A 23,525-nucleotide genomic window follows, 5' to 3' on the forward strand; every position below is an offset into this window, starting at 1 on the left:
CCCTGAGACATCTTTATTTAGCTCCTGCTGAGTTGAAATCCAGTCTGAAAAAGCACTGTGTTAGTGAGGCCATGGGTAGGAAGGAAGAAGAAACAGCCTTTAATGCATCCTTCTCTTTGTACTAGACACTAATGGTCAACTGGAATTACTCTGTTCATGAGCAGGTAAGAAAACACAGCAGACGTTTCAATGGGCACTGATAGCTTTTTAAAAAAATATAAATTTAAAAATTTTACATTTTAAACGTTTCAGAAGAAATAAATATTGTGCCTAGACTGAACATTCCAAGTTTGCTAGGGAACCTCTGGTTTGCTATAGGCCTTTGGAAGCTCCTGGCCTATCATCTCAATGTGATTTTTAGGGCCAATGTGCCTGACATCTCCCTGAACAGCCTGAGACATACCTTCTTACTTTTGAAAGTTTGCAACAGGCCTGCAGCTGCTGTCCAGAATGATACCAACCCAACAATCCCACTTGCTGGATTCCAGCAGCCCTGGACCATGTACTCTGCTATCTCTGAGCCTGGGAGCCACACTGGGCTAAGAGGTGTTACCTTTAGGCAGAGGGAAGGTGAAGAACGGTCCCTACTCCCTGCCCTTCCCGGCAAAAAGCCAAACAGAGAAGTAGACAAGTGTCAAGTGCAAATGCAACCTTGGTCTGTAAAGGGACCCCCACCCCCACCCCCCTACCTGCTGCTGCGGTCTTCGCTGACTTGGATGCGGAGGCATTGACGGCATTCTTGGTCTCTTTGTCTTTCTCTTCCCCACGTGTGGCTTTGACCTCGGGGGTGGTGGTGGTCTTTGTAGCCTTTTCCACAGATTCTTTCTTCTTAGGAGAAGCCACTCTGGACACCTTGTCAGAGGATTCCTTCAAGGCTCCTGGTTTGGGGGATGCTGTCAAGGGCTTGGGCTTCCCATCACCCTTCTTCACAGGTGAAGAGGACTTGGTCTTCGTGCCCGGCTTCTTGGTCTTGGCCTTCTCTTTCAGGTCCTTCTTCAGAGCTTTGCCTAGGTTCTGCTCAAGGGCCAAGGCCTCTGGGTCCACCATGGACACGTCAGGGTGGCGAGGGGAAGGGCTTCGGTCTTGCATGGGGGCTGGAGGTGGGTCCATGTGTTTGTATGTGACTGTTTTGTCAGTGGGGATGGTTTCTGACTCGTCTTCAGAGTCAATGTTGGCATCAGCTGTGATGGAGGGGCACTCTTCCGTCTCTGGGGGAACATCAGAGTCGGTCTGGGATGGGGCTGACTCACTGACTGAGGTGGGTGGAGTTTCATCACATTGTCGGCCCTGCTGCTTTCCTCCTGAAGGTGGAGGGGCTCCTCCGGCCTGAGTGAGGGGCTTCTCAGATTCTTCAGTGGACTCTTCACCGGCAAACCACTCTAGAGGATTTGGATTAATGAAGGAAGGCGAGAGCTCCGTCTTGGGATGTTTGTATTCACAGGAGGACACAAGACATAAATCAACATCCTGGCGTGCCTCGGAGGGGGACTTCTTTTCTGTAGTGTAGCATCGGTCTGAAGTCTCGTAGGAGTATGTGGATGCCTGTGGGGTCTTGGTGATCTTCTCCATGGTCTCATAACAGTATGTTTCGGTATCTGGACTCCGTGTTGTTTTTGTAGATGTCTCATAGGAATAGCTTTCAGACTCAGGGAAGCTGGTAATTTTCTCAGTGGTTTCATAGGAGTAGCTACAGTCTCCAAGTGTGTGGCCACCATCCTCAGAGTCATCATAGCCATTGCTAATGTCATCCAGGAGCCTTCTAGATCTCTCAGTCTTTTCGTAGGTGTAGCCACTCACTTCAGGGGTCCGTGTTGTCTCCTCGCTGATCTCATATGAATAACCACCCTCTTCAGGGGTCCTTGTGGTTTTCTCAGTAATTTCACAGGCATAGCCACCATCTTCTGGGGGCTTGATGGTCTTCTCGATGGTCTCATAGGAGTACCCACTGTCACATGGGGACTTCATGGTTCTCTCGGTCTTCTCATAGTAATAGCCACCCACATCAGGGGGCCGGGTGGTTTTCTCATATGATTCATAGTCATAATCTTCTTCATCTGGAGACCTGGTGGTTTTCTCGGGCTTTTGATAGGCATAGCTAAAGTCACCAGGTGTCTTCCCTCCGCTGTCCTTCTCCACACTAGATGCGGTCAAGTCTCTATTCAAGGCCAGATGATGTTGCATTGTATCAAATAACATTGAGGCACGGAAGCCATAGGGCTCTGCAGAGGCAGCATCCAATGGTGGGGAAGAGGTTTGGCGACCTGCCGCATTCTCTGTGGCTGCAGAGGTAGAATCTGAAAAGCCGGGTGAATATAAAGGTGAGGACTCTCTTGGGGTGAGTGGAGAAATATCGGATTTTGGAGAGAGCTTCTCTCCTTCCAGACTTTGTACTTTCTCGGAGGTGAGTGAGGCATATAAGGACATGTCTCTGGGAGGAACAACATCAGAGAGAGTGTCTTCCTGAAGAGGAGAGGCTATCTGAGAAGGGGTGTGAGCAGAAGAGGTGGATGGGGAAGCCTCCACCTGAGATACAGAGATGAGCTCAGACAGGTCATTATCTTGGGTGTAGGATGGTTCCTCCATTGGTGGGATCTTATGTGACAAACTAGAATCCTGGATATCAGAAGGACTATAGTCCACTTCAGTTGGCCCGTTTTCGGTGATGTGAAGCATACTTGCACCCACAGTAGGGTGATCTGGAGACTGTCGACTAAAGTCCATAGCAAGGGAGTGCTCAGGTGATTCCTGGCCAAATTCAATAGACATTGAAGACTGTTCGGATCGGTGATCTTGAACTGGTGTCCTGGACTTGGCTGTCTTAGGGGAGAAGTCTGGAGGAGAAATTGACATTGGTCTTGGGCACTCTTCTTTAGATGGAGACATTTCTGTTTCCTGGAAAGTGGTAGGTGTTTGCACAACAGATACTGAAAGGGAGTCGTCTACCTCTGTGGAATGTGGGGAGCCCACTTCAGCATGTAGAGAAGGAGACACATCATCTGTGGTTGGCTCTGGAAATGAGCTTGTGGCCACAGAAGCAGTAGAGACTGAGGCCACACCTTCCATGTGAGAGTAAGTATCTTCTGCCACACCCTCATCCACAGGAGTGGCTGATTTGTCTGAGACAGTGCCTTCTGAAATGGACATCTTGGTGTCTTCTTTGAATGAGCCAAACTGACTGACATCTATTTGTGTTGGAGATACATCTCCTCCTAATTTCCTTTCATCCAAAGCCAGAGCTGATTGAGAACTCATGATTTCAACATCATTGGTTTTCTTTTCTGGACCAAAGTCTTCCTTTATTGGTATGAAGCCTGTGCTTTTCCCTTCCTGTTTGTCTTGGTAAAGACCAGTGGAAGTCACGTCAGACACTGGGCTTTCTTTGTCTGGGAAGCCTTGTTTTCCATCCTTTCCTTCAAAGGGGCTTTCGGTACATCTGCCAAGAGCCTTGCTATCAGCAGTGAGAAAGTCGTCATACGCAGACTCAGATCCAATAAGAGGAGGGCTGCGTAAGGGAGACAGAACTTTCTCAATAGGAGACTCCGAGTCAGGCACAGGCTCATCCATGGGGCTTCTGGAAGCTCTCTCATTCTCGTCTTTGGCCTCACTGAATTCAAAACCCGCTGGAACTGCCGGTGGCTGTTCAGTGACTTCTGTAGGTAGGTGACTGGACTTCTCATCGGTGGGAGATTGGTAGTAAGGTGTGTGGCCAGCACTGCCAGTCACAGACTGAGATGGTGATGCTACTTCCAGGGTCTTCTCCTCAGGACTGGCACAGTGTTCCTCAACTACTGCTTGGGTCACTCCAGGAGACACTGATGTTGCTTCTGCCTCTGCAGAGACTTTAATCTCATTGGGTGTCAGAGAGAAATTCACACTGCGTTCACCCAGGGGAGTCTTCTCTATGGGTGATGGTGGAGAAGGACTCAGGGACGGGCTCTTGGCTGGGCTAAGTCTCTCATCCGAAACATCTTTGATGTCCAACACAGCACTGGCTTTCACTTCTTTCTCATCCGAGCAGTAAGCGTCACGCAGAGCAGACTTGCTAAATTTGTCTTCTTCCATAGATGAAGGTGGTGATATGGTGGAGGCGGACGCATTATAATCCTTCCCATCCGTGGCGTCCGTTTTTGACCCTTCCGACAATCCATTGAATGATGCCACAACAGGTTTGGAGTATTCCTGAGAATACAGCGAAGACTCATATTTGGTAATGTTTACAAACTCTTGAGATGGGGACTCCGTCTCCTCATTGTTGGTCTCATCGCTCATCACATCGCGAGGAGTAGACATCTCATCCATTGGAGTAGGCTCACTAGATATCTCAATGGTGGACTGAGTATATCCAGAAGTGGCAGTGAATTCTTCGGGCTGGTCTTCTCGGTTCTCCTCATCAGAAGCAGTGGCCTCACTTTCTGAGCCTCCAGGTAGAGTCTCGTCATGAATTGAAGACGCAGGTTCTCGGCCAGGAGACTGGGCTCCAGGTTGCTTGGTCGGTGTGCTCAGGAATCCATACTGCTCCTCAGCAACACCAGCCTCCGCAGCCTTGTCAACCACGGCCATGACATAATCTTCAGCCTCAGCTTTTTCAGGCTCGTAGTCTTCTTCCCTGGCATCCTCTGCTTTGTCCTCTTCTTCACCCTCCTCCTCAGACTGTTCAGCTTCTCCTTTCTCAAGTGCTTCATCCATATCTTCTTCTGCCCGGTCATCACCACTGGTCACAGACTCCCTCTTCTCCTTGATGTGCACGTCTGCCTCAGCCTTTGCACATTCATCATCTTCCGTGGGGCTGTGCTTAGAGGCACTTCCGCTCACATTGTCTTCCCCATCCTCCTCTGGCTCCTCAGCCTCCTCAGTTTCTGCCTTCTCTTCATAGTCTCCGGTCTCGGAGGATTCCTCAAAACCAGCTCCTTCGTCTTCAAATTTCTCAATGTCATCCACTCCCTGCTTCTCCACTGGCTCCAGCTCCTCGGGGGTTTGCTCACATTCACCCTCCCCTTCAGTAGTAGTGATCCCCTCATCAGGTGATTCAGCAGAACCTTTGCTGACTTCTGTCTCTTTCTGGATGACGTAGGCTTCCACCGGCTCCGTTTCCTTCAGTTTCTCTTCGTCTTCAATGAGCTCCAGCTGAGGCTTGATGTCCTTTGCCACATCGATCTCCTCAGCCTTTAGCTCCTCAAAGTCCTTGGTTAGATCCTCAGGGGATGACATAAGGGACCTCTCGGCTTCAAGTTCTTTGGCAGGACCACCGGCCGCTATTCCAGCTGCTGCCACAGCAGCAGCCGCGGTGGCCGCAGTGCCAACAGCTGTGGCAGCTGCCTCTGTGGTCTTGCCTTCCTTCTTAACAACTTTAACTTTCCCCTTGTCCTTGAGCTTGCTAGCAGCAGCAGGCTCCTTCTTGGTGGACTCTTCTTTCTTGGCTACTTTTGGTTTTAATGCAGCTGGTTTTTTTGTTTCTGACAGAGGAGTCGATTTCTTTATGTCTTTGGAGATCTTCTTAATTTCCTTTTTGGGTTCCTTCTCTTCCTTTTTAACTTCTTTCTTTTCCTCCTTCTTCACTTCCTTCTTGGCTTCCTTCAGGGGTGTCTCCTTCTTAACCTCTTTCTTCAGCTCTTTCTTCTCCTCTTTTTTGACTTCTTTTTTCACCTCCTTTTTGACCTCTTCCTTTTTGGGTTTCTCGTCTTTCTTGAGTGGCGTTTTGTCTTCCTTTTTAGCCACTTCTTTCTTGGGCTTTTCCTTCTCTTCCTTCTTGTCTTCGGGTTTTGCCTTGATTTCTTTTTTTACCACCTTCTCTTTGGTGACTTTGGGCTTGCTCTCCGTGGCTTGCTTCTCGGCCACCTCGGCTTTCACCGGGGACTGCTCCTGTCTGCCCGGCAGCTCCTTTTCCGTCACTGAAGGCTTGGTTTCCGTCTTCACCGGCTTGTCTTTTTTCACTATTACTTTCTCTTTGCTCTCAGCTTTGGGCGTTTTTTCCACTTGGCTAGCTTTCGTGACTTCGGGGGCTTCCTCTTTGGACTCCTTCCTCACTGACTTACTCGGGAGTGGCTTGGCAGCTGGCTTCAGGCTTTCTCGGCTGTCAGCCCTCTGTTTCAATTTGACTTGTTTCGCGGTGGGGGTGGGCACCTGGCCAGTGAGATCTTTTTGGGTGGCCAGTGGCTGCTTTAGGAAGTCTAGGTGCTTGAGTTTTTCCAGTCCTTCCAGGATGTTGTACTGGGTGCTGTTTCCAGGAAACAGCACTCGAATGATTTTCTCCGCGGGGTTGGCTGGATGCCACACAATCAAAGATGAGACTGACGTTAAGTAGGAAATTGGGATATCTACTTCTTGACCATTGGGCAGGATCAGTTCTGCTTTGTCTTTGTTGGTACCAGTCCACTGTTGCATAAAATACTGCATTTCCTTGCTAGTCTTGACTGGGTTGAGCACATACATCTCAAGTTTGCCCACTCCCATTTTTTGGAACAGGATGACAGGCTCAATGGTATTGCCTACACTTCTAAATAGGGGCTCCGGTTTCATGGACAGTTTGTTCAGGTACTGGAGGGTGAAGCATGCTTCTTCTATGCTCCTCTTCATCTTGATATTGGGCTCTGGGTTCTTCAGATTTTCAGGGACGTTGAGAAACACAACCCCCAGGTCAGGGGAGATGAGGTTCTTCATCCAGTCGCTGTTGCTGGTGGAACCCTGGGACCGCTCCTCTTCCAGCTCTGCGATTTTCCGCTGCAGCATGCTATTGATGCCCGGCAAATTGTCGTCCCCAATGTGGGTGAGCAGGATGGAGTCCACACGATCCAAGTGCCGAATGAGCTTCCAGAAGCAAGATTTTCTTTCAGATCCTCCATTAATAAGCATATTGAATCCGTTCACGGCAAACAGGGCAGAATCACCCCGGCCTCCTGGAAAGATGTAACAGCAGGGCTTGGAGAGCTTGAGAAACCCGCCTGAGGTGGGAGGTTCCAGAATGTCAAAGGGAGAAGGAACTTCCACAGACTCTGAAAGATACTCCGTGAACTCGGAAAGTCCCTCCATTTCTGGCAAGATAGAAGCTGAGTTGAGCTTAATGTTGATGAAGTCTTGGAGATTGTGTCTGTCAAGGTTAGAGTTCTTCCAGTCTCCCTCCTCAGGGCAGAAGAGGGTGAGGCTGGCTTTGTTGGCAGGGTGGGTGGTGCTTAGGAGCTCCCCAATCTGGGTTTGTAAAAAAGAAAGGAAGGAAAGGGTTAAGTGATGTCATTACTGATCCATCACTCCCATCTATTATTAGTTATTCTAGGATCACTGACTTTACATAGGACTAATATCAAAAATTTGGCCACGGTTCTGATTAAAATATTGATAAACTTGCATTTTGGAAGGTGGATAGCCTCTGTCCTGAGTCCCCGTATGTACCCTCTGCCACCTCCTGACCTCTGCTCTAGAATCCTTTCCCCACATGTATGTCCTTGCCCTATAACCTCGCTCTAGTTCAAAACCGGGTACCATCTGGGTGATTGGTACTTACATGGCAGCAGTTATAAAATAATTTGAATACTGCCTCTGGATATTTGCCATGCAAAGATGCTCATTAACAAATACTAAGCTGCTGGGCGGTAGTGGCTCACACCTTTAATCCCAGCACTCGGGAGGCAGAGGCAGGCGGATCTTTGTGAGTTCAAGGCCAGAGTGGTCTACAGAGCAAGATCCAGGAAAGGTGCAAAGCTATACAGAGAAACTCTGTCTCGAAAAACCAAAACCAAAACAAAACAAAACAAAAACAAACAAACAAACCAAAAACAAAAACAAATACTAAGCTATCACAGGAGAAAGTATGTATTCACCATGAGTTAGAAACCTTTACCTTAGCCTCTGCCAGACAAAATGCCAGCATGGAGAGGACGTTAGGTGTAAAGTTCCACGCTAGCTAAGGAGCTATTTTAATTGATGGCTGCTAGAAAAGGGATTGCCAATTTTCTTTCAGATGTGGCCCTTGGTCGATCATACCTAGTGGTAGGCCACACATCAAAGAATAGATGGGCAGCATAAATTGGAGAAAGTGTGTTTTTTTAAAAAATGAAACAGGGGCTGGAGAGATGGCTCAGAGGTTAAGAGCACTGGCTGTTCTTCCAGAGGACCTGAGTTCAATTCCCAGCAACCACATGGTGGCTCACAACCATCTACAATGAGATCTGGTGCCCCCTTCTGGCCTACAGGCTAAACACTCACTGTATACATAATAAATAAATAAATCTTTTTAAAAAAAAAAAAATGAAACAGAGGACACAATGTTAGTTGGTAGGGAAAGGAACAGATCAGGGAGAAATTATGAGAGGGGTGAATATGATCAAAATACTAATTAGATCTAAATTAGTTCTCAAAGAACTAATAAAAAATAAAACCTTGCTTTTCTTAACCCAATAGGCACAGGAGAAAAAAAAGTTGGATTTTCTTTTTCTCTAAGAGACAGGAAGTTATTGGTTGCCCACTACTATAGCAAATTACTAGGTTCTGGCACCCACGCTCAATAAGTGCCTGGTCCTCTCCAAATACAAATGCTCCTATTGAAGTTTTGACGACAAGGTGGTCTGGCAATTACATAAACCAGTGGCCACATTCATTCCTCCACTTAAGTTTAACTCCAAGGTGGGAAACAATCAAAATAAATAATTCCAAGATGTGACTCTCAGCTCTCTCCATGATCTCAATGGATTCGGGACAAACTGGCTGCAAGTAAGACAGACCTCATTTGGCTTACACATTTTCCAAGATACCATTCATTACTTCCCAAGGAAGGGAATATGGAAAACTAAATCAGGACCAAAACAAGTATGGTTTACAGAGACAGTTTTCTTTTTCCAATATCAAGGTCATGTGTTTCTTGGTCTTGGCTCAGCAAAGGCAAATCATGCCATCCGCTCCAAACTTCTGTTTCAGCAAATCTCACCTATCAGTTCAGAGGATCAAGTAACAAGGGCTATATATCCAGATGCAAATGATCCAGAGCCAAAACAAATGGCCGTTCTTGAGCCATCGGCTCGGAGCCTTGCCCTTGGTTTCTTGTCTCAATGAACTCCAGAATACTGTCATTCCAAGGCCAGGAGCGTGAGGGTAGGTATGCAGAGGTGATTAATGTACAAAAGCCGAACTTTCCTGTATCAGAACAGTCTGCAGGAGAACAGTCATTTTTGTTTTGTTAGACTGTCAATCCTGAGTACAGCAGTTGATGTCACAAAATATCAAAATAATAACAATGCGTTGCTGTTTTCCTCTGACTTAACTGAATACTGTTCCATAAAACAGTTAAGCGTCAATTCCTGTTTTGGAAACTAAGAAAACTAACACAGCAAATGGCAAGTACCCACGGGGGTAAAGGCCATCACTGATCAAATCTATTCTTATAAATGTCAGCCATCCTTGAGGAAATCTTTGTTTAGATTATTTGCTGGCCAAAGCAAGCATGAATAAGGTTTCATTTTTATTGCATTTATTTATTCATTCATTCATTCACTGGGTATGTATGTGTTGTGGTGTATGTGTGTGGAGGTCAGAGGGCAACTTGCTGGAGTTGGTGTTCTCTTTATAACATGTGGATCCTGGGAAGAGGTAAGGGGGGAATCAAACCCAAGCCAACAGGCGTGGAGGTCAGTGCCTCTACCCTGGAGTCATCTCATTGGTCCTTTAAATTTTTTCTTATCCCATTCTATTTATTTCTCTTAAATATGGTTTCTTGTCCAATAATTGACATAGACCCTCGTTACCATAATTTCAGCACAATAAGAATTCTCTCATTCCTAACTTTCACACAGAGTACATGAGAACTCTTCATATTTATATTTTAGGAGGCAAATCAATAATAATCCAAACTGCTAAGTCTTTCACAGTGGAAATTTAAAAATAAGTTTAGTTCATTTTAATCTTTGAGGTCTAGTTTATCTGAGTTGAGGCAAATTGATGGTATAGTCTAGCTGTGTGTGTCTGGGTTATTCAATTATTAACTTACGTTAATGATTTTAATGCTGTTTTTAGATTATTTTGTTTTATGTGTATGAGTGTTTTGTCTGCACAGATATACATACACTACATCACGCCTGGTGCTTATGAAGGGCAAAAAGGGTGAGAACCACCATGTAGGTGCTGGGAACAGAACCCAAGTCCTCTGGAAGAGCAGCCAGTTCTCTTAACTGCTGAGCCAACTCTCCAGCCCCCAATTTGTAATACACAAATATACAGTCACCTAATTCAAGGAGAAAGTAAAAAGACTTGAGGGATATTATCCTACTTTCCATCTCTTTACCTGTCCCCAGAGATACAAGAAATGACTCAGAAACAAATAAGGTTGCCGAGAATTCTGAGGAAGTCAGAGAACATGAAAGACAGCCAACAGCCATCACTGGATAGACAACTCTGATTTAATGAGATCAGGAAAGCCAGCCAGAGAGTGAAAATCTAATCATCCTGGGAGAACATCAGCATGCTGTACCCAGTGAGACAAGGACATAGAGATAAGAGTTGGAGAGAGCCAGTCAAGGAGACAGATGGGACAGGGCAGGAGATAGGAGGATTTCACAGCAGCCGTGAGGCTACCCAACAGAACTGAAGCCCCCATGTTTTCCCATAGCCCAGCTCCAGGCCTGTGTGACAAGTATCATGATGAGGGCAGGCTTCAAGGGCAACAGATGACTTAAGATACCCAGTCCTTGGTGATGCTCAATCCACAATCATTCAGTGAATGGTGGGATTAGTGAGAAGGATCTGAGATGCCGGCAGGGGAAAGGACATGATGACCAGTTCTTTGAAACTGGCTGCTTTGAGGTGAACCGGAAGCCATGTTAATAGTACTAACAACCATACAGCAAGCGCAGAATCAGACTCAGTACACTAGGTTATACTGCACTTAACTTGGTCAGTTCAACACATGACGTCTTTTTGCAGCTGATGCCTATCAAACATGGGGACTGTTACCATGTCTTACAGAGATGGATGGCAGATGTGAATAGGAGAAACCCTGCTTTGCAGTGAAATCATCTCTTCCGTTAATTATCTTTTCTGATTAAATGCAGACACAACGAAAGAGGAAAGATGACAAAGGAATAAATGGCTTTACTGGAGATATTAACAAAACAAGATTTTGATTTCTAAACCACAGATTTCAAATTGTATTTCCTTTTGTGATTAAGAGGAAATACTTTTGCTTAGCTAAAGAGGAAATACTGTAGACAGTGTACCTCTGGGCTTTGGCAAGACATTTAACGGGGTCTTGGAACAGTGGGATAGCAGAATTAGATGGATTTATAGGCAGTCACATAAGTAGTGATTCTTAGTGTCAACCTGGAGGAAGGTCTGTGACAGGCTTTGTCAAGGTTCCCTTCTGTCCTGTTGAATACTGACCGGGATGAAAATAGAGCAGGATGCTTGTCAAATCTGTACATGGCTTCAAAATAAGAGGCATAACAGAATGCGGGATAGTAGAACTATGATGTTTATGAAAGCTTTGGACTTGAGGATATAATGCCATGGCAACTGTGAACAGGGTAGCATTTTAAAGAGATAAATGTTAAGGTTCAACAAGCCAGCAAAGTAAAAAGGATGGGATTGGAAGATGTGGCTTAGCGACAATATCCCTGGAAAACCTCAGGGATTTTAGCTGTCAATCAAGTGGATTTACATGAAGGCAAAGAAGCTTAAACTTCAAGGTCCCTCACTAGCTTGGTCCTTATTGAAGTACTGTACTTTAAAAGTGTATCAATAAAGGCTTTTCTTTTTCTTAATGGGGATCTCCATATTATGTTAAGTTGCAGAATGCCTCAAGGCATGTATTTCTTCTCCATTGACATTTAATCATGCTTGGAGAAAGTTGGAAGCTTTTAGGCTTATTTATAACTGGACTGGAAACTGTACAAATTACTGACTCTGGAATATGATACCTAGATTAGATCAGGATACCCAACAATTTGTATTTGTGCTCTCTCTCTCTTCCCCTCTCTCTCCCTCTCTTCCCCTCTCTCTCCCTCTCTTCCTCTCTCCCTGTCTCTGTCTCTCTCTCTCTCTCTGTCTCTGTCTCTCTCTCTCTCTCTCTCTGTGTCTGTGTGTGTGTGTGTGTGTGTGTGTGTGTGTGTGTGTGTGTATGCATTGACGTTGGTTGTCAAACCCAAGGTCTTGGGAATGCTAGGCAAGCACTTACCATTACTACATCCCTTACTCAAACTGTGACATTTTAGAGAAACCCTATTAAATGAACAAAACTCCTCCTGAAACAAGTCCCTCTTGCTAGATCCTCCCCTTTGACTTTAGCCTCTAGAGTTCTTAATGTTCCTCCCTCTAGAGTACAGCATCTGTCTTGTGGGCTTTAAACATGCGTATCACGCAAATGGATTACAAACGAGTATCTCTAGACAAGGCAATGTTTCTTCGCTCTGGGCTCAAATATCCACCTGTCTGTAACTCTAAGGTGTGTCAAAGAATGACCAGTGCTGAAAGCTTGAATTTCCCCATACCTACTATGACAGGGAACACACAGGACCTCTTGCATTTTATGGATAACTCAGAGTAAAACCAAAGAAGATTAATATAGGGAATGAGTGGAAAGTATAGGTGGACATGGGCTCAAAGTCCCTCCCTGAAGATATAATAAAACAAAAAGAAAAATCTTGCTGGGTGTGGTGGCAAAAGCCTTTGATCTCAGTACTCAGAAGGCAGAGGCAGGCAAATCTCTGAGTTCCAGGACAGCCAGCCAGCGATGTTACACAGAGAGACCCTGTCTTAAACAAAAAACAAAAACAAACAAACAAACAAAAAACAAGAAACTTTCCTATGGAAAGTCTGAAAAATGTTCCTAGAAATGTCTGCTTTTCTAATTTTATGTTTCTTGTGGTTTTTTGTTTTTTTTTTTTCAATTGACTAGTATGTTTCAAGGGTTGCAGAAATGCAGCAAGACTGGACAGCAAATAACCTCACTGAGTCATTCTGCAAGCCTTCTTCCAAGGCAGCAATCAGTAATCCTAGTTCCAAACATGAATATTCATTGGTCTAGGCTAGTAATTTTTTTAAATTTTTATTAATTTTCCTGCTTGCCTGTCTGTTTGTGTAGCACATGCACGCAGTGCCCTACCTAGGAGGCAAGAAGAAGGTGGTGTTGGGTCCCCTGACACCGGAGTCACAGACAGTTGTGAGCTGCCATGTAAGTGCTGGGAATTGAACCTGGGTCCTCTGGAAGAGCAGCTAGTGCTCTTAACCACTGAGCCATCTGTCTAGCCCCTCATCTAAACCCACTTTAGCTGTGGCATCCTTTCTTCAATGTCTAAGTAAAAGAACCACAGGCTGAGTTTCATTGTTTTGGCAGGAGAGCAAACATGAATTCTACATTCCCCCACCACCCTAATACTATTGATCTAGTCTATTAGAGAAAACTCTGGAGAACCTTTTTGTGTGTACTGAGCATGACTTCTTCCAGAGAAGGTGGGGTAGGAAAGAATTTGTCCATCCGTGGCCTCAGTGATGGCTGCCCAGGTGGAATAAGGTTAGTATCCACCTTTATGATTACAGACCCTGGAGAAGTTGCCCCTTCTATAGTACTTGAATTCTTTAGATAAGACTTCCTTTTTCTTTCTTTTTTTATTTTCAGAGCTGAGGAACGAACCCAGGGCCTTGTGCTTGCTACACAAGCGCTCTACCACTGAGCTAAATCCCCAACCTCTTTTTCTTTATAATGAATGGTAAAATTAGGCACATGCACAGCCCATTTTACAAATCCTCCATTTCCATGACTTTTAGAAGTGATTTAAGGAGCCACTTTATAAAACTATTCCTTATTTTAAATGGGGGGGGTTGGGTTTGCTTGGGGCCCAGATGAGTGGCACATGATGCCTCCTTATGTAAAATCCTGGCGATGATAAAATGCTTTTCCTTGCTTGGTTTTCATGACAAAAAAACCAAACCCATGTTGTGAGCAGAGAGCAAACACTAGGAAAGACTGCAGAACTGAACAGGAATGGGAGAAGGCACCATGTGCTTGTAAATGAGCCCAGGCCACAGGGCTGAGTTGAAGGTACCAGCAGAGCCCAACACTACACTGGATCTTCTACCAGGCCTCCACAGCCCACTCCCCTCCCTGGGACAAGATGCTGACCTCTGAAATACCAGACAAATGCCAGAGTGCCCTTCGTAGCACAAGATCTAAGAACATGGTCTTGAAAAAGAGCTGGCATTGTAGTGACTATTCACCAATTTCAGGGCAGTCCAAACAGGGAAAATGGTAGCTCTTTCTCTCGGCATTTCAGGGCAATTGAGCAATGTGGGTGAGATACATCAGGGTGTTTGGCTCAGCCCCGGAGGGAGAGAGAACACAGCTCTGGAGAAAGACACAGACACTCCTTAAAGTGGAAAGACAGGCCAGCTGTGAGAGAGCCCAGAGGCCTTTGAGCAAGGAGCCACTTGCCAGCAAGGGACTTTTTTCTCACTCTGCTGAGCTGGTGCTATGTGCCTCCAGGTACAGATGACCTCGCAGCCTCTGAAAGAGCTGCAGCTTCAGACACTGGGTAAAAATGTTCCTTTTCACGGTTCTGTGCTGTCTACCCTCCGGTGTGTGGACAGGGGAAAGGCTGTCATCTCACCAAGGTTCTACTGGGGCCTCTGGGTGAAAGCGATGAAGCTGGGCAGTTTGCTGAGAGGGCAAGCACACAGAGACCTCTCTGTGAAGTGGGGTGCTGAGGAAGACAAGACGCATGGCCCTGAGACACCAAGGCTGCCATCCCGGGGAGACAGAACTAAATGGCTATGCTAACTCCCGCCAGCACGGCCCTCAGCCCACTCTCTACCCCACCCCCACCTCGCTCCACTCCACCCCCACATCATTCCACTCCACTGCACCCCCACCCCACTCCCCACCCCCACTCTACTCCATCCCAATCCACTCCCTACCCCACTCCATCCCACTCCATTCCCCCCCCCCACCCCACCCCACCTCCACATCACTCCACTCCACTCCACCCCACTCCACTCCTCACCCCCACCCTACCCTACCCCACCCCCAACCCCACTCTCCTCCATCCCAATCTACTCCCTACCCCACCCCACTCCATTCCCCACCCCCACCCCACTCCACCCACCCCGAGCTTTTCACAGTGCTTCGCTCTAAACCTAGGGTCCCGTCATTAGAGGTAAGAGAAATTGAAATTATCAGGGCAGGAAAAAGCGGCACAAGTCCTAACAGATCAAGGCAGGGACCTCCTGCTGAAGCAAGCCCAAGAGATCTGTGGAGAAGTCTCTCAGAAAAGAGGAAAGCTGGGTTTCCTCTGGACTTCCGTCCTTTCTCTACCGTCTCCGGCTCTTCTGCCATCTGTAAATGTTGGTCCTTCCACTGCCCGCTCCGCTGTGTCTCCGGCACACCGGCAGTGGTTCCAACCATCCACCACTGGAGCTGTGATCTAGCCCAGGCCCAAGTTCATTTTGGATCCCAGTTTTACTTATTGCAAAGGGGCCCCTCCTGCCTCCCCCCTCCCCCGCCGCCCCCGACACCCCGGACACGCCGTGCGGAACCCACCTCTTGATCGGTGAAAATCTCTATGAAGTTCTGAAAGGAGAAAGAGCCCGACTGGAGAATGAGCTCTCCAGTGTTCTCAAAGCACTGTCCGGTGAGCACCAGCAGCTTATGGCGGGCGGCGTCAGTGATCATCAAGCGCACCTGAAACACAGCGCAGGCGCAGAGCGTTAAGTGAGGGTGCAAAGCAAGCGTGAGAGCGGGTCCCCGAGTCCCAACACCAGGTCGGCGCCTGCAGCTTACTACCAACCCAACACGCTCCTTCCAAGAGTCTAATTTCTTCATCCCAGAGTGGGGGCGGGGAGTGTTGGACAAGGCCCTCCCTGGCTGTAGGAGTTATTCATAAAATTAATCATTGTGGTTATTAGTGTGCCCGTGAATATCATGTTAGAGCTTGGCTTCAACCAAAGACAGAAGTGGTTGTTGACTTTCTCGCCCGGGTTTCCTCCTCTTTTCAAAGCAGGCTTCACAGCTGGTCAGCATTTGTTTCACAGCTGTTGGAAAGTGTCTGTTAGCAGCAGCCTTCAGCCTATGTAAGGCCAGGAGAGATTTGTGGATCTGTCACTCCAGGTCTCCCCAGCAATCCTCAGAAAGGACACGTTTCCAAGTAGGGCCTCAAAGTCATCCATTCCTACCCAGCATTCCTCGCTCCGAAGCCACAGAGCAAGCACACTATGCCAAACACAGACTCCAGGGGTAGCAGCAAGGTGCTTGACACTGAACACACAAAAGGCCGAGCCCTGCCTGGCAAGCTGGGAAACTGAATTGATGATTAGTCTGTGCTAGAGAACTCTCAGTGAGCTTTGGGTGGCAGGGAGCCAGCTGTCCTCCGGAGAAACACCACCCCCAGCACCAAGGTTCTGAACCCGGTTTGTGAATATTTAGCATGTGCTATATGCCCCACATAATGTTCTGCATTGGGGAGAATTCAGAACTAAACAGGCCATGACCCCTGTCCAAGAACCCCACAGGCCACTCCTGGAAAAACATGCATACCTAAAGAGTTGTTTCAGACTCATCTGATCCACAGACTAAGCTTGGATTCTCCCCCCACCCCCCCCCCCACAAGCTTTCTTATTTTATTTTATTTTATTTTTCCTTTCTTTTTTTCACAGCTATTCTAGGCAGACTGCCTAGGCATATACTAATCCTCCAGCTTTTTTTTTTTTTTTTTCTGACAGGAATTGCCATCTCAATGCTTTTAGAGCTTTTGCTGGCAGAAGTAGGTCAAAACAGGCCTGATTAGGATAGCCGAAAGTGAAAGCCACCTACATGCCAGCGACCAATGAATGATCAGATGCGCTATATGTATGCAAAAGGATATACTACACAACCATCAAAAGGACAGCAGAAATGACACATGGTGCCACAGGATGGAGGAATCTTGAAGCCATTAAGCTAAGAAAGCTGAACAAAAAAGGCCACCTTTGTATGATGCCATTATATGAAATGTCTGAAATAGAAAAAAATCTGGAGAGAAAAATATAGAAGTTTCGAGAAGCCAAGGGGCAGTGGGTGACTGCTAGTGGGTTTGGACGTTTTAGGGAGTGACAGGCATGTTTTGGAGTTAGAGTGTGATCATATCTGTTCAACTTTGTAAACGTTCTTTTTAAAAAAAAAAATCGCAAAATTACGTATTTTCAATGGGTGGATTCTACGGTTTATGAATCATATCCTGATTTGCAAAATCATATAGTCAGAGATGCTAAAAGCATGGCAGAAACACCATAGCCGTGATGATGCCAGGGCCTTGGGCTACATTAATGTCCAAGAAGCTACTCCATCTCCAAGGAGGTGGGGAAGGAGCTCTATTAATGCCCGGCCTGAAGGATGAAATTCTTATGTCAAGATGGGTCCTGAAATTCCCAGTTATTCTCTCTAGCAATGATTTTGTGTGATGCTAATGATACAGTAGCCATGGCCACCATGGACACCTTAGCCACCGAGTGCCACTCTGTTCTGAGCCCAGAGCACTTCAAATCACCCTAAGTTGGGACATTAAATGCAGGGGCTGTTATGATGCCCTTTGCACAGAGGTTCGAGCCGAAGAAGCAAGATAACTTGACAGAGGCCACCAGCTTGTAAGTGGCAGCCCTTGGACGATGGCACCAAGTGATCTGGCCTGGCCTGGAGACCATGTTTCTGAGGCTTGTGCTGGCCTGCCTTTCCAGCCACCGCTGAGGGCTAGCCTGGATAGCTCCAAACAGGGGTGCTATAGGATGCTAGTTCCATCTCAGTTCCATCCCTGTGTGTGCCAGCCTGGGTGCTCACAGTCTGCTTCCTCTGCCACATTCCTGTTCCCCATCCTGGCAACCACATACCCAATGCATGCCCCCAATTCCACACCCCTCCACAAACACGCTTCCAGCTGGCACTGTCCACTGAGTCCTTACTGGAAGAGGCTTTCTGAGATGATACTAGAGGCAGAGAGCCGGACTCTGGGTATCAAGGGAGACTGGAACCTGGGACTCCTCCCGCTTGCATCCCTCTCCAACTACCATCTACCCAGCCCCTCCTCTCAGCCAAGCCTCCATCCTGTGAGGCACTAAGGAAGACCTCCCAGAACTGAATACTCACCTCAGTGCTGACTGCTTCATCCGAAGGGTTGATCAGGACGACTGTTTCTAAGACGTCACTTCGGTGATGAAGGATCTTTTGTCCTGAAGGTACAAAACACACACAAAGACGAGCCCTTTAGTTTTTCCAGAGGAAAGCTGCTCGCCTGCTTCTGGGACAGGAGAGGAAATTTCCAACTCAGACGTGGCCCCGGAAACTGGGAAACACAGTGGGTGCTACTGAGCAGGAGGGTGTACGGACAGCAGGCTGACCTCGGAGCTGCTGAACTCCGGAGCTGCACCGGGTGCAGCCTGGGGCCCCCAGGCTCTCACACTGGGTCTTTCATGGCCGCTGGCTAGGCAGCCTCCTGACCCAATGGCGGGGTTTTCATCTGAGACCACGGAGGGATGCCAGAAAAACTCAACGGGGCTCTTGACATTTCCTTTCTCATGGTAATTAGGGATGTTTCTCCCTAACGGCCTTTCTTCTGGTGAGAACTTCGCGGAGATTAATTAGGAGCCTCATTGTGAAATGAATGACGGCCAGAAACCCGGCTAACAATTAACCCAGCGGCCAGAATGGCTGTCTGAGGCAGGCTCACGGTCTGTTGGGGTATTCACTAATTAATTCACTTGCTTGTAGAAAAGTGAAGAAACTGTGGGCAAATGAGAAGTGGCGAACAACCCTCCCACAGGACAGGGTGGCCAAATTGCCCGCCAAGACAAAATGGATGGAGAACAAAAAAAAACAAGGTGTGGTTTGGGATGAGGGAGTCCGTCGAAGGCAGCATTCTGCAGGGCCTTTGAAACCCTACTTCTGGGACCATCCTAAGGCTGACCAGCCTCTGCCTTAAGTCAGCAAAGACCTATGTATGGCCTTCTACAAATACTACCCTGCCTTGACAAGGAGATGAAAGGATTGAGTGAGTGTAGCCAGAGTCACTGATGTATGCTCTACCAGCAAACAAGGGACAGAGAGGGGCGTTCCCTCGGAAATGTGGGAGGAAGCCACGTGGTTGGGAGGGAGAACATGCTTGCTGTTTGGAAGTACAATGGAGCTTGGAAGAGAAGAGCAAACAGAAGAGCATATGAGGGAGACACCAACAGAGAAAAACACAAAAGGAAAATGGGAAAATAGACCTAGGCTCCTTCAAAGAGCTAAAACAGAATCACGTATGACCCAGCCATTCTATTTGTGGCTATTTGAAAGCAGAAACTTGAACAAATACTTTATGCTAATGTTAATTACGGTTTTATTTTAATAGCCAAAAGGTAAAAACAACCCGAGTGTCTGTCTACAGGTGACTGGATAAAATGTGGTCAACTCTCAGTGGAATACTAGCCAGGCATGGAAAAAAAATGAAGCTCTGATAATGTTATGAGGTTGGATCTGGAGCATACTTCACTAAGTGTCAAGAGCTGGACACAATGGGCAAATAAAATGCAATTTCATTCCTATGAAATATCCAGAATAGGTAAATTCAAACTCCAAGGGGAGATAAGCAGTCACCAGAGGCTAAAGGAGGGAAGTTGGGGAGCTATTACTTAACGGGTACTCTTTCATGTTTAGGGTAATGAAAACATTTTGAAATAGAAGTAATGGTTTACACAACCTTGTGGGTACAAAGATCACTCCTGAGTTGTACATTTAAAAAAAAAAAAAAAAACAGTTAAAATGGCAATTTTTTTCTCTATGCCTGTTTTACCACAAGATGAAGAATCAATGGGACAGACAAGCAGATGAATCCCCAAAGAGAACACGTCACTTGGGTGAGTGTCGTGGTATGGGCACTATCTCAGTACAGCAGTTGGAAAGGAGGTTGATGCACACACAGCGTGGCTAGAGTTTTCCCCTTGTATCATCAAGGGTCAGAGAAAACATAAACATCTGTGACGTTCTTACCATGTGACCATTACTGATCATTCTCACCTTTCCTAACGGTAATATTTACCAGTCGACGCTAATGAGGCATAGGAGCAGCCAAAACTAAACAGTAATGGAGCCGAGCACAGTTCTGAGACTTACAGTTTCACTTAATCTCCTCAAGAGCTCTCCCACGCGGTAACTAGGACCATCGCCCACTACTGCTGAAGAAAAGTGTTGACAGAACACAGTGAGTAGCTCAAGACTCCACAACAAGCTGATGGTCAAGCCGGGCTCTGGCCTCAGGTTGCCTGGCTCTAGATCCCTTCTGGATTTCCACTCCCTATGATGCTAATTATTAGGACTTGGATTTGGCCAGATGGACATCAAACGTTGAAGCAGAGCTTGGAGAAAGACCAACAGAATAAAACCAGAGATGTGCTTAAAGGAGCAGGGAGTCAGCAGAGAACTTAAAGGGTCAGGTGGGGCAGAGCACCTATACACAGCAAAGTAGAATGAAGAGGATGAAGAAACTCCAAATAAGAACGTCGTTCACAGCTTGAGCAGGCAAAGACCTGAGGCTCAGGAAAAAGATGCTGAGCCATGGAAAACAAAGCTCATTTATTATTAATGATATATTTTGTAATTAATTTAAACTGCTTTTTTTTTTTTGGCTTTTTGGTTGTCTTCCTTTTTAACGACCATGTGCACTTAAAGCTAAAGCGAAGACAATTCAAATAAGCAGATGATGAAGGGAAAATCACACAAATCCACTCTCGATCAAGTGGTCTCCAAGCCCTTCCCTTTGGTGGCCTTCTTGGAACAAAGACCTCAGCATCTTTGAAGACAGGAACTTGAGGCCACAGGAGGCTGACACTTAAACCCATATTTTTGGGGTGAGCACCCAGAATACCAGACGGCGTGAGACTGGGTATGACCCTTGTCATTAACTGTGCTCTGCAGGAAGTCACAGCAACAAACTGAAGCAAGGTTTGCAGAAGCATCCCTCTCCCAAGAGTCCCTAATGGCGCCCTTTCTCTGCTGCCCACAATGCCGCTGACTGCATCCTTCCAAAGTAAAGACAGGCGACACAGCCACACTGCTGCCCACACAGTCCAGCCCTCCCTAGAGAGGTCTCTGGCTGCTCCCTGCCAGGGACTTCTTACCGTCCACCAGACATTTTCTTCCTCCTTGGCTTCCTCACTTGCAAACAAAAGAAATACCAAGTAACAGCTGCTGGTCACCTCCACTCTTCCTAAGTCATTTTCAGAGCGGTCTGCCCAGGAATTCAACTCATGATGGTCTCTCCATCTTTGCAAAGACTTGAGGGAAAGACACCGACCAGGCGTGTACACCAAGATGCTTCTTTATAGGGTTGATCCAAACGCAGAAAGGGATATAAAGGTAGCCGGAGAAGCATCCAACTCTTGTCTCGGTTGGAACGTTGTCCAGATTCAGCCTCAAGACTCATAAGCATTGGTCAGGCCTCCTCAGCATTTGGCAAGGCCAGGGCCCTGGCTGAGGGACCTATCAGGCCCCCACACCCGTGGGTGCCCGCTCTCTGGCAGCAGGCGGCTGTCTGCTAGGGCAGCTGGGACGCTCACAAAGCTGCATATTTGGGGAATGTTTCACACTGGGAAGAGGGCCAGGCATTCTGAGGGAGAAGCCACCACCCTTGCCTGTAAAGGTCCCATTGAGTTGCTTCAGAAAAGAAGTTCCCAGCCTCTCTCCTCACCCTCTGTCTGCCTTCCCCATAGATAGCTCATAAAAGAACCAAGGGGCACCCCATGAATAGTTAACCCTCCTCAGCTTTGTGGAGGCTGGACATGAAGTGATGGAGTTGCATCACTCAGTTTCCACAGGAGTCTTTGAAGTCTTTCTCCAAATATCCCACATAGCCATGAGGCTCAACCTGGTGAGGTGGGGGCGGCAGAGAAGGATCTGCTCCACTTCAGAATTAAAAGAGGATGGGGGCCCCTTGAAGCAGCCGGGCCCTTCAGACAATAGGGCTTTTGTCTGTGGTCTCCTAGAGCTGTATTTGAAATTCAAACAGTCCATACTTTCCAGTTATTGCTGGGATTTTTACTTTTTCCATTTTGAAAAGCTGATAGATTGGATCTTCATGTCTTTCAAAGTTGGGTTGTTTCGGTGGTTTATGTTTCCACTACATCTAGGTGATTTTTGAAATCTCTTAAGGTAAAAATGACATTTCCATGTGTCTAGGATAATTACGGATCTCTTCAGGGAATTCAAGATTTTCCTCTCAGCATGGGTGTGACATGCAAAACCCAGGCTCTCTCCTGGGTTTCAGAGGTTGACTATGGCTAAATTCAGGTAGACTCATCATTGAGAACAGCCATATAGAGCCTGGGCTGGGATGTAGCTCAGTTGAGAGAATGCTTGTCTAGCGTACACTAAAGGCCTAGGTTTGATCTCTAGCACTGCATAAAATTGATCATCGTGGTACATGCCTGTAATCTCATCACTTTGGAGGTGAAGGCTAGAAGACCAGAAATTCAAGATCATCCTTGACTACCTGCTGTATTCAAAGCCAGTTGGGACCTACCCAAGACCCTGTCTCAAGAAAAAAAAAAAAAAAAAAAAAAAAAAATATCTAGAACCTTGTTTTATATGATAGGTCTTCTTCACACACAGAGCCCATCAGATAGTAACTGGGAGATTATAGCTTCTTTGCTGGGCCAGAGCAACCCCCCAACATTCTCAGTCTGGGCCAGAGCATCAAGGTAACTGAGAAAGCTCCTGAGGGACAAAGAACTGTTAAAAGCATCTAAGTTGTTCTCAGGAGCACAAGACCCATCTTGAATTCCCTTTCAGTGATAACAAGCCAGATCTTTATTATTTGAACATCGGTTTATTAAGTTGTATGACAAGGAGAAGATGAAGAGGGTCTTGAATCACTGACAGTCAAGATGGCGGCTGTCAGGGGTCTCCACCAAGGGGAAAAGTCCTGCTGCTTCATCAGTATCCCTTCCTCTGCCAGTTGCCCCTGCTGTCATGCCTTTGACAATCACCTCAATCGGCTTTTGCCAGCTGAAAACCAGAGTGACTCTTTTTGGAAAAGGCACCTGGCCTTGTGAACCAACACCAGAGAGACCCTCATTGTAAAAAGTAAAGACCATTCTAGGGTTACGTGTGGGAGCCCATTTTCGGGTTCCTCGTGGCTTTACCCAGCAGGTCCGCATAGAGAGGATAATTGGGACCACGGGCCTGAGTGCAGGTGTCTGAGATGGTCTGCACTTGGCTGTGCTGGGGGAGGAGGTCTTTTGTTCCACCTCTTCTCATCTCTATAAATACCCTGGGGCAGAGACAGTCAGGGCTCCTTGGAATAGGTTCCAGGCCCTCTCAAGGCTATCCTGTATTTTCTATCTGTTTATCTCCACAATCTAAATAAATCCTTCTATCTAATATTTCCAGAAAACTCTCGGGAACTGTGGGGTTGGAGGGTAAACACCCCGCAGTTACACTGGGAAATGCTTGGGCTAAAGGCCTGAGACTGTTTAGTTAAACATGAGGTCTGGTCACTCAAGGGCCGTGAACACCCCTGGATGTTAAGCGGGAAGGGAGGTGAAGAGAGTGCCTC

General features: G+C 46.9%; 1 protein-coding gene across 1 annotated transcript in view; it reads right to left on the reverse strand.

Moving 5' to 3' along the window:
* Positions 1-23,525, reverse strand: part of Map1b (microtubule associated protein 1B) — a 102,825-nt gene that overhangs the window by 9,784 nt on the left and 69,516 nt on the right. Inside the window, exons 3-5 of the mRNA XM_036207114.1 lie at positions 18,083-18,165; positions 15,509-15,649; positions 690-7,182 (exon numbers count right to left, since the gene is read on the reverse strand). Of these exons, the coding sequence (XP_036063007.1) occupies positions 690-7,182; positions 15,509-15,649; positions 18,083-18,165 (6,717 nt within the window). The remainder of the gene's footprint in view (positions 1-689; positions 7,183-15,508; positions 15,650-18,082; positions 18,166-23,525) is intronic.

This window comes from Onychomys torridus, chromosome 15 (assembly GCF_903995425.1).
Source record: "Onychomys torridus chromosome 15, mOncTor1.1, whole genome shotgun sequence".
Taxonomy (NCBI): domain Eukaryota; kingdom Metazoa; phylum Chordata; class Mammalia; order Rodentia; family Cricetidae; genus Onychomys; species Onychomys torridus.